General features: G+C 39.5%; 1 protein-coding gene across 1 annotated transcript; it reads right to left on the reverse strand.

The window, feature by feature from the left end:
• Positions 1-721: 721 nt before the first annotated feature.
• puraa (purine-rich element binding protein Aa) lies at positions 722-4,952 on the reverse strand. Its single transcript, XM_018691467.2, has one exon. The coding sequence runs from the start codon at positions 4,950-4,952 to the stop codon at positions 4,095-4,097; it is 858 nt and encodes a 285-aa protein (XP_018546983.1). The 3' UTR covers positions 722-4,094.
• Positions 4,953-11,281: the final 6,329 nt, after the last annotated feature.

The raw sequence follows: 11,281 nt of genomic DNA on the forward strand, positions 1-11,281 counted from the left end.
CATCTCAATGTAGCACATCTCCCTCAGTTTTTCACCCTTCCTCCTGGACAGCATAGGGTCCAAGAGGCAGAGAGGCCATCTACTTTACAACAAAGCCCACATGTACTAATGTCCTGCAGGAATGCCTTTGAGTGTGTCCAGAACCTGCACTCTGACCTCCCCGGAGAGTGAGTGTTTGCGGCAGTGGGAGATACCAACTTGTACTGACTTTTTTCTAACGTGGTTTCTTCCGGTAGGTGGTCGAGAAGAAGGTATGGGACAGTTTAAAGTAATAAAAATCCCTTTGACGTTGATGGCCCTGGCAACAGCTCCCTGCGTCATAGCAACTCGGTCATGTTTTTAAAGGCAGATATAACACTGAGGCTGCTGATGATCTGGTGAATGGTAAAGCCCTTGGCTTATTTTCAACAATTAATATTTTTTAACCAACAGAAGTCTAACTTGTGACTATAAATCCTAACATCTTAATATCTATAAACTTTATAATAAACCTAAAACCTTTCTGATCTCCTAAAATTTTGAAGCTGTTGCTTTGATTTGCTTGTGTTGATCACATATGTAACAACATGGAAAACCCCAAAACGCGCATCAGAAAAAAATATTATTTGCAAACAGTCACAAAACTGAACAAACATGCAGGTTCTGTTAGGTCGTGATCAATAAGCTCTCATTTCTCACAGAAGAGACATACAGATGATGACAAATTGCATAGTCAGAATGATCAGAGACCAAAGTAATGCTTTATTTTACAGCCTGGTATTACACATACAGTATTAATGTAAAAATATCTAAGAAGACATGAGTCATCAGGTACTTGTCATTGCAAAGTTTGCATTTTAAAGGCTGTAAAATTAAGCTTTAGAAATTAGTATCATTGCAAATGTAGAGTCAGACATTTTAGACAACACTACATCAGAATTAAACATACGTTTCATCAGTGAATTGTTGACATTTTGGGATGGTTTTTTTTCCCAAAAAGAAATGAAACATGAAAAACACATACATTTTGAATGTAGATTTTCCCTCATGGGTAAATTAAATTTATTTTAAAATTTGTCAAATGTACATAAATTATATTTAATGCATCAAAACCAAATGAGCAAATCAAATACCCTCTTTTTTTAAAAAAAGAGGCAACATAAGAGAGAACGACATTCTTTGTTGAGATCGTTTTAAACAAGTATTGGTCAGGCATTTCATTCACCTGGGAAAGCAAAGTGCTACACACAACAACCACTGAAGACAGTTCACCATACACCTTAATGAGGATTGGACTGAAGCACCTTTTCTTAGCTTAAAGCTAAAATGGAGATTTCACTGTTTCTTAGGTTTTCCTTTTCACAAAACCTCCATTGTGTGTTTATAGTCTACCTTCAACAACCCCATAAGCCAAGTTTACCATTTCCTAAGGAGAGACGTACTTGCAGTGACATTGTTCTATTTCAAGTTAAAGTACTTATGTGAACTGCTTGACCCAACAGGCTGCTAAGACCTTGGTTAACTATGTTTTCCTCCAGGATGGAGCTTTAAGTGCAAATAAAGGCATACAACTCCTTCATAAGAAATAAACATGGAATTCAGCCACATGCTTTCAAATAGTAATCATATATTTAATTGATATACATATATTGCCACCATTGGCACATACGATATTGCACACAGTGATGAAATGTTGCACAGAAAAAATAGATATATTTTTTGTGGGCGAAAACATTCCAAAATTACAAATAATGTGGAATAACGCTGAAAAGGTAAAACTACGTAAAACAAAAAAACAAAACAAGACATGCTTGCTACTCCCCATTAATTGAGCGACTTACAACTTACACATAACTACCCAAGCCATAGAACGAGCATTTCAACGGGGGTTTGCCAACAACAGTTTATATCATTTCAGGCCACTACTGATGTTCCCAATCAGCTCCTGCTCCCCCTGCTAATTCGCTTGGCTAGTGAAGAGCCAACTCTTCTGCATCATCTTGCATCTAGGTGACCACCCCCTTCCATGTTTACATGTAGGCCGATACCTGGATGGCTGGGAAATGGGGATGGCAATGAAGTTAGGGAAGAAGGAAGGTAGCAGAAAAAAGTTAAGAATTCTGCTCCTATTTTTCTTAAGGGTTAACAAACCCTTATAGCACCACGAGTCGTGCGCTAGCACACAAGGGGGCTGAGACACAAAAATGGAAGAAAGAAAGAGGAAACGATAACAAAAAAGAAGCCAAACTGCGATCCAAAGCACCAGGCCAGCGTGTAAGCATGCGGAGTGTGTAAGGCACCAGGTTGTTTATATGCTGAAGAGGATGCTCCCAATCAGGTATCATTTAGGCTATACCAGAGGCTCCAAAAATAGGTGGTCAAGGACAGTCTAGTTTGCTGGTTTCCAGTCAATCTAAACATGGGAGCAATCATTTAATTCAATGCTGAGGTAAATCTGACATTATCTGATTGTTGCCAGTTTCTCTGGAGTTTACTGACAGAGTTTATAAAACTGCTATCACACATCTATGAGATGCGACTGAACTGGATTAGAACCAGTTGTTTTCCGTGTGGCAGCCCAAATATTTACAATTAGACCAAAACAGAATCTCATCACCCCCAGGTAGATATTTGGGCTTACAAATCTAAAGTAGAGCTATGAGCATGTATCCAAAGTAGCCCTACTGAACTTCACATCTTCAGATCTTAAACTTGTAGGGATGGGCACATCCATTGACTCACAACTGGAGGTTCACCAACAGGTGAATTGAACCCTCTTCACCTTGGCTTATCCAGGCGTGCTCCTCAGTGTCCCTCCTCATAGTGTGATGGTGATTTTGTAATTACAGTTCGCAAGATCACTCCTTTTACAATCACGCTTTAAAGCAACTTCCACTACAACTACACCAAGCCTTTGGATGGAATCACTCAGTACTCAAACTTGAGATTCGTACAATATAGGCAGATAAAGATACATAGAGAAGGGTCCTTGAGCCAATATTTTGGGAGACCAACGAAATCTATCTTAGTGCAGATTAACATGCAGCAACAGCACTCCTTGGCACCATTTAGACTTTTATGACGGAACAAGATCACAAAATGGTTCTGTTTCAGATGTACTAACCAATGACACTCTGCTGAATTTTGCCTCAGACCTCTAAAGCCAATCAACACAGTATATGTGGGGTGTTTGTCTTGTTAAGTTATCTGCAATTCAGGCCGTTTGCTACATGTTGTCACTGCATCTCCTCTATCAAATACGTATTTAGTACCTTTAAAATGAACACATTGCATTAACAACGAGACACAAAGGTAGTCTATAATATATCCATCTGCATGGCAACAATTTCAACTGAAACAAAAATTACAATATTAATATTTCTTTGAATGCCTCTGGCAAATGTCATCATGTCAAGATCCATTGACCAGTTCAATATATATTTGATTTTTATGCAATGCATATTGCACAACAAATAGAGCACTTATTTCATTTCATGAAAATGCCTACATATTCCTTTTTATACTGCATGACATCTAACCAGTTTCTGAAGCAGGCCTAGCCCTCATATGATTTATGTGTAAACACATCTCTACTCACAGGTAAAGGTAAATAGGATGGCAAGTACATGTGACAACCTTTTACAAAGTTTTTGAATTTTGGTTTAAAAATTAAAATATCTGATTTGTGCTGAAGTCATTAGCTCACATGAAAAGGAAACGTTTTTTCATCGGAACTCGGCAATATTTCCATTTGAACATTGCAAACACTTTTTTACAATAGCTTTAACTGGTACAAAAGTTTTCTGTTAATAAGGGAAATAAACACTCAGTTCAATATTGTTTGTCAAGTAGGAAACAATGTTCAAATATAATGTTATTACTTTGTTTAGCAGCCTGTTAACTGTATTAATGGTGGATAAGTGGGGTAACATCCAGCGATGAGTGACAACATGTCATAACTGTCAGGTTGTGGAGGTTTCTTATACTGTGGGTGATGCTCCCTTGGAGTTAAACCATTACAGTTAAATCTTTAGATTTCTTTCTTTATACAGTAGAGTTTTTAATTATATTTCTCTTGTTATTTTCATTACTCTTGCATGTTTTTGCTCTCTATATCAATCCTCGTCTCCATCGTCTGCCTGCATCTCCTCTTGTTGCTGCAGCTCGCATGCCCTTTTCTCCCGCTGTTTCTCCTGGATCTTCTTCATCTCCTCGGCATATTTACAGAAAGTATTCCCAAATTTGGACCACACTTTGTAGGGCACCGTAATTGAGTTGCGGTACGTTGGCTTCACCTCGCTTACCCTCATGAACACACCGTACTTATTGGATCCGACGTCGAAGAAAAACCGCTTGTTGTCCACAGTCAATGATGACCCTTCGGGCAACTCTGCAGGTTCGTCCTCTACACCGTAATCGTCAATAAGTTTAGCCAAAGCGTCACGAAACTCAATAAGTCCCTGGGCAGGCAGAGCAATCGTCTGGCCTTGCGTGGATCCCAAACCGGGCCCCCGGTTAACGGTCTGTCGAATCCTCAGAAACCGTCCCCTCTGGTTCTCTTTCAGATCCATGTAGTATTTCCGATTCTCTCGGACCAAGAACTCGCTTTTGAGTGCTCGCCTGGGCTCGTCTTGTACCATTCCCGGGTTGCTCGGACCCAGCTGGGCATAATGTTCGATGAAGTCCCCCAAGTAGTCACGGAACTCGACCGCCACGGACATGGACAGAGTGAGGCGGCTCTTGTTTCCACCGGCCCCGACTTCTGCTATCTTTAAGAAGCGGCCTTTCGCGTTTTGCTTAACGTCCAAATAGAAGCGTTTGTTTTGGATGTCAACTCGCTTCGACGCCAACTCTTGTGTCTCATGCTGGAGCCCGGAAGCCGAGCCCGCCCCTCCTGTCGCTAGGTGCATGGAACCGAAGCCTGGGCCCGTGGCTGCTCCTCCCTGCTCACTTCCACTGTCTCTGTCCGCCATGATGCTGCCTGCCTGCCTTCTCCCTCTGTCTGCTGCAAAGCCACGGCCAGCCACAGTGAACGCCGGAGCTCTCGCGAGATCTACATAGAGAGGTATGAAAAAGCGAGGGAGACGTTAATGCGGAGCGAGGAAGACGGTGTATTTTCTCCCACTGAGGTGAGCTGACATGGTTATTGAAATGAAACTCTCGGTTGTTTCGAGAGAAATGCACCCCCACGCTCTGGTTAAGTTTCACTTTGTCGACACGGCCTCTGAAAATTGCGGTGCTTTTTGTCTGGAAAGACCCTAGCTTGCCCCCTGTTTTAACGTGAGCTGAGGAAACATCTATCCTTCTAAAGAAGCACTGGTTAACACAGGACCTGTCTCTGCTCACATCTAGGGAGTTAACGATTTAACAAACGATGACCTACTTGTGATAACCTAACCTTACTGCTTATTTTTTGTACTTAGTTTTGAGTACGGAGCCAAAATTGGGCCGAAATCAGTGTTTTCCAAGTCATAAGAAAATCCTGTTATAACAGTCAAGTCCCTCAAATTTTATTCTTAAACCTATTTTTTATAACTAATTCTTCCGCATCTAAACAAAGTCATTAGGCCTCAACCTCTAATTAAATGTATTAAAATATTTAACGGAAGTATATTAATACTAGTAATAAAATTCTATTAATAAGAAGACCGATTAATACAAGTGAGTAATTTCTTAACCCGATAACAGGCCTGTAGCCACATCCACTGGCACAGGAACCATAACATATATGCAAGGTAATCAATAGCTTACACTTAAAGGACACATCACTATATTCAATTTCAGTTATTTATTTCAAAATCAGACACGCTACTCCTCGTGTTAATTAGGCAACATCACTTTATTTATTTTTTAACATTACATTAGAAATTGTTCTTTCACATCTTAAATCAGATTTGCTCTACAAGCATGGCGGTACAGTGTTGTCAAAACTTGTCGGAAAAAGGACAGGCAGTTACCGCAGGAACAGTGTAGGCTACTAGCATCTCAAATAAATTTATGCAAAGATTAGGCCACCTCACAACATTGTGTTAGCTAGCTAATGTCGTGATAGAGGAGTTTGCTAATACTTACGCTAGCTCTAGTTAGATTAAAAGCGATACAAATCTTCATCGCTTTCGAGGCCTATTATTAGTTCAACCTGGAAGGTTTGGAAGAGGAGGTAAAACCCGAGAGTTTCTTCCTCTTGTGAACTCTGGCTGTAATTAGCTTGAAGCCATTTCAGAGGCAAGAAAACGTTCATAAGAAACTTAAAGTCACATCCGTACGCTCACTGGGCCTATGGTCCAAAATCTGTTACACAGGCTATTATAGGCCTTTCCTGTGTCTGCAGCACCACGAACGCGCTCACAAGATACACAACGGAAATAATAGCATTATTTTTAATATTTGGTCTTGGTGCGACCGTCAGGTCAAGTTGTTTTTTTTCTAGTTAGGCTGTCTCTGAAGTCACGTAATTTATGACTTGAGTCCACACCTTAGTCAGGAGTCGCCAGGCTATTTTAAATCACCCATGTGTCTGAGCCTGGTCGGAGCGTTATGCTGCAGTATGAGCGGCTGTGCTGCTCACAGGCCTGCTGCACCTCTCAACTGTTTAGCTCGTAGGCCTGTCTCTTCCTAATTCAGCTGTCTGTCCTCCTCCATGCTGCAGTCGCGTTTAACGATGAGGGGTGTTTATTATGTCAGATATGCCTCTCTTATAGCAGCACGTCATACAGTAGTAGCCCAGAAATCTGTGTTGGATAGGCCTGCATGGAAATGATACCCATAATTAGATATTTGCAGTCTATAGCATAGACTGTCATTATATGAACACATCCAAGCATCACTGTGTTTACATTTAGGCTTGCATATTCATAGTCTGTTACTTATTAGACCAAGCTTACAAATAGCTGTTAAAACTCTCATGTGAAATTCTAAAAAAAGGAAAATTTAATTTTAGCATAGATTTGCATTTATTTGTGCTAAAAATACACAAAATTAAATACAAAAATTAAAAAGGGAAGTACGTTTTAATAGGCTACACACAACATTTACCTGTTATTGGTCACTTGTGCAAATACTGTCCCCATGCTGGCGATACTTTCTCCATAGTAATAAATCTTCCTTCTTGTCCACCTGGAAACAAATTTGATTGCGCAATCCTTTCACTTTAAGTATTAAGGCTATACAGGCCTATATTTAATTTTTAAAGTTAGCCTATATTCGTTTGTGCTACGCATGAATTCCTGCACATCATGTATGGGCGTTTATAATATTCCTTTAAAACAACTTTTGCATTACTGGTAAATCATATAAGACAATGATAAATAAAGCTATTTTTTATTTTGAATTGCTGAGAGAAGGAAGCCAGAGTTTTATATGTATTTGTGAACCAGCACCCAGTATGCATGTGGAAATCTGTGAGACTTTACCTATAATTCAGCCAGGTCTTTACACGCCGAGGGGGGGTAATAACTGCAATAAAGCCGAATTAAAATATTAATGAATGTGAATGCTATAAAATGTCTTATATTAATACATAAGAATATCACGTATATGTTTAGCCCAGCATTGTGAAACAGCTGTGTGTGTCGGCCTATATGACAAGTCTTTTATGCTGAATCTCATACTAGGCACGCTTTCTTCCTTTTTAGGTAGAAATATCTTGAAGACTATTGGTGGTGCGTTAATGTGTGCGAGCGTTCAAAGTTGCTGTGCGTCGGACTCCTCCAGGTCTAAATAAAGACGACCAGCAGCTTAACTCTGTTTTAAACTGGACGCTCACTTACAGCTCTCTTTGTCGATATTCGTTATGGACTTCACAAATATTCATCTTAAAAGGGTGAGTAGTGATCTTTAAAATTGTATTTCGCTCCAAACAAGTCGAATATTCTACTGATGATAGATGGGCCACTGATCTGACCTGTGATTTTATTTTATTGTGAATTTTTCAACCTGCAAATTACATTATTTTTCCTACTAAAAAATGAAAAGAAATAGGCCTGCATCACACTGACAGAATTATTAAGAATAAATAAGAGACTATGTTACTTTTCTAACATGAACAGTTCTTCAGTGTAGGCGTATTAAAGGCTGTTTGAAGGCCTTAGTGGAGTTCAGTAACACAAACACAGGCAGTCTGTCCCAGAAACTAAAACACTAAAAACTAAAACCTGTTTACATTTATAAATGCTCTTTTATTTAGAAATATACATTATTGTAATAATTATTGTCACAAAGTGAAACATTAAGTTTTATCATTTTAAAATATTTTTAAATGCCAAATATTGCCTTGCACTTGTATATAAATTCAAAATACTGAATGAGCTATTGTAAATAAGGCTTTCTACAATTCAATGAGTACAACACTGAAATAATCCTAAAGTCAATGAGCATATAACATAATGAAATAATACCCAATGGACGAGTATAGTAGACTCTGATATTAAGTAGCCTAGTAATGCTGCAGAAAGGCAGAAGTGAACTAATTATTTCTATTTTATGCTCGTAATTATTGCCCAAAGCAATAAAAAATAAACAAATGTGTATTAGGATCGTATGAGGTAAAATATTGTCATTAAATTGCTTACTCATAATATTACATCTATTAACCTTAAAATGCTACAGGAAACATGCTAAGAAATAACATTTATTGAAAAACAGTCCAAATATAACATTTGGGCGTTTGCTGATCCCATGAATGTCTAGCTTCATGTAAGATGAGGTGAGCACGGCGGCCTAAAGGCATTACCACAGTTCAGTTGATTTTTCTGTCTTTTAACTCACTTACTAAACCTCGATCCGCGTTTAGATTTGTTCTATAAAATCACTCAAACATACAACATCTTATTCCCTCAAAGGTCGCAGGGGGCTTCCTGATCAGCTCCACAGCAGCCATCGCTTCTTGTCAAAGAAGATCCAGCAGTGCAACATTCACGTGAGCAAAAATGTATAAAAACTAACTAAATAAATAGTATAAAAGTGTTTAAAATAATATATCAGTTTATTCTGATGTTCAACATGATGTATGACCACATAGGCTTTTGTGCAGAAATTAATATGCTTTTGGCGGGTTTGTCTTCAACATAGTGAACTTTCCGTGCAGTTATATTATTTCACTGTTCCTCTCGATGCATTTATTTGAGTCACAGCTTTTAATCAAAGCTGCTGCTGACCTTACTGTCACTGAAACGCCTTTTCTTTGCTGTTTTCCTCAACCAGGTAGACGCATGTGATAAACAGGATTCTGAAAAACAGGTAGGTAATTCCTGTTACTTATTATAGTGAAAATCAGACGAGGTCTTGTTGTTTTGGTATTGGATACACATTTTCTATGTAACCTGCGTAGGGTGGTAATATTCCCTCTCCTCTGTGGGCCTCAGTCGGCCTTTAAAAAAAATCCCAATTTAGCATTTTTTCCGACTTTCTTACATAAAATCTTACCATAGATCGTGTTTCTGCTCAATTTACTTTAATAATAGGCTATAGAGCCCCTGTCTCTGTGCGGTGCTCCGACAGACCACAAACAACCTGTCAATTTAATTAATCTATCATCAGTCAACACTTGTCCTATTTTTCAGACGAATTTTTAAATCATGAATATGTATGAGAAAAAAAGCACTTCTGTTCGGATGCCGAGGCCACGTCCAACGCAGATATCAACCTCAAAAAGATGTTGTCGCAGTTTGCAAAAGGCCGCTGCTGTGATCACCTCACAAAGTTTTGCCCTACATCCCAACACAGGAATGCTGTGGCGCCGCTCCAAAATGCAGCACCATTATTATTTCAGATCAGACGCACGGCCGGATGCTGTATGTAAAATGCTTCTGTAAAACTCTGCGAAGCGATGACATATGCTTGGCTGCACGTTAGGACACTTAAAATGCTGCAGGACAGCAACAACAATCCCGAATGACATGTAAATAAACCGTCATTCCACCAGCGAGATCCCTTATAAACCTACCTTACCCCGCTCGGTCTGCAGGCGGTGCGCCTTAAAGCCTCGACGGCGTGCCGCAGGAGACGAGACGAGGCAAAAGACACATGTGAATGTCGCTTGGAGGCCCCCCTGTTTTTTTTTTTTTTTTTTTTTTTATGACAGCGCCGCGGTACTGCTTCTGCCTGCTTGACAAGATGGACAAGAAAACGGCGAGTCGTGGCACGGAGAGAGCGACACACGCACAAGTTCAACGCCGCACGTTTTCACCTCTGATGTCAACACGCACTGTTTTGACTCGGTGGTGCGCGCCCCCTCTTGGTGGAACTGAGGAATTACAGCTTTGCCTTCTGATGGTAACAGGTAGGGCAACATTTTTGGGCAACTGTAATGGAGGGCAGCGATTGAATTTAGCATTACCAGCATCAACACCATATTACAAGATACTTTGCCTCACATTACTGCAGAGTTGGATATTTCAGGGAATCAATATTACACCCGTGTACATAACACCTATGCATCTATTCTGTTGGTGTTAAGAGTGCTGTTTAAAAAGCACACTGGCAGTTGTTGTTTGAGGAGAGAGAACTTCAGATCCCACAACAATAATTGCTTTTATGTCTGTGCCTGACATCAGCAACTCTATAAGACTAATTTATAGGCCTTGTAAAATTTCAGCACCACGGAGAGCAGCCATGTCTGTGTCAGATCTGCAGGACAAGCAAATGAAAACACAAGCAAATGTGTAGGTTTAGGTGCATTCTATACATTTACAACAGACATTAGTTTATTATGAGACTCATAGAGTCCCTGTAATCCAATGTAATAATTTATTGTCTTAAACTGTATAGGCCACTGAGAGCACACGCGATTATTTTAGTCCACATCGAGCATATTTTTTTTTGGACGTAACTCAGATTTAGTACCCTGCTTTTCCTAAGTGTGTATCTTTTATCTGTTTGATTTACAACAGCATTTACAAGAAGTGTGTGTCAGATAGCTCATAAATACACTGTGGTCAGCAGGTGTCGCTCTTTGTGAACACTGTCAGTAGCCTACAACATCCTGTATCCGCAATCTATTTGGTATTTAGGCTAAACCAAACCAAACCACTACTATCAACTTGACCTAAACACCGCCCCTGATGATAATCAAACGTGTTAATATTCCTATGTTAAATCGTGTTTCTTATTTAGGTCTAAGTCCTCTGCCATATAGAGATGCGTTATCATGTGAGCGTATATTATAATTGTAATAACAGAGGAGCATACTTTAACTGTATTTTCTCCCCCTGAAGAGGTTCAAATAGTTGTTTTTCTGCTTCGGACTCCAATATTGCAGCTGTTTTAGCTGTATGGATTTGATGCGGCGCTTCAACATCAGTTT

This window comes from Lates calcarifer, linkage group LG20, assembly GCF_001640805.2.
Source record: "Lates calcarifer isolate ASB-BC8 linkage group LG20, TLL_Latcal_v3, whole genome shotgun sequence".
Classification (NCBI taxonomy): Eukaryota; Metazoa; Chordata; class Actinopteri; family Centropomidae; genus Lates; species Lates calcarifer.

Bases quoted from the DNA above. Each gene is read 5' to 3' on its own strand.
- puraa (XM_018691467.2), bottom strand. From the start codon at position 4,952: ATGGCGGACAGAGACAGTGGAAGTGAGCAGGGAGGAGCAGCCACGGGC.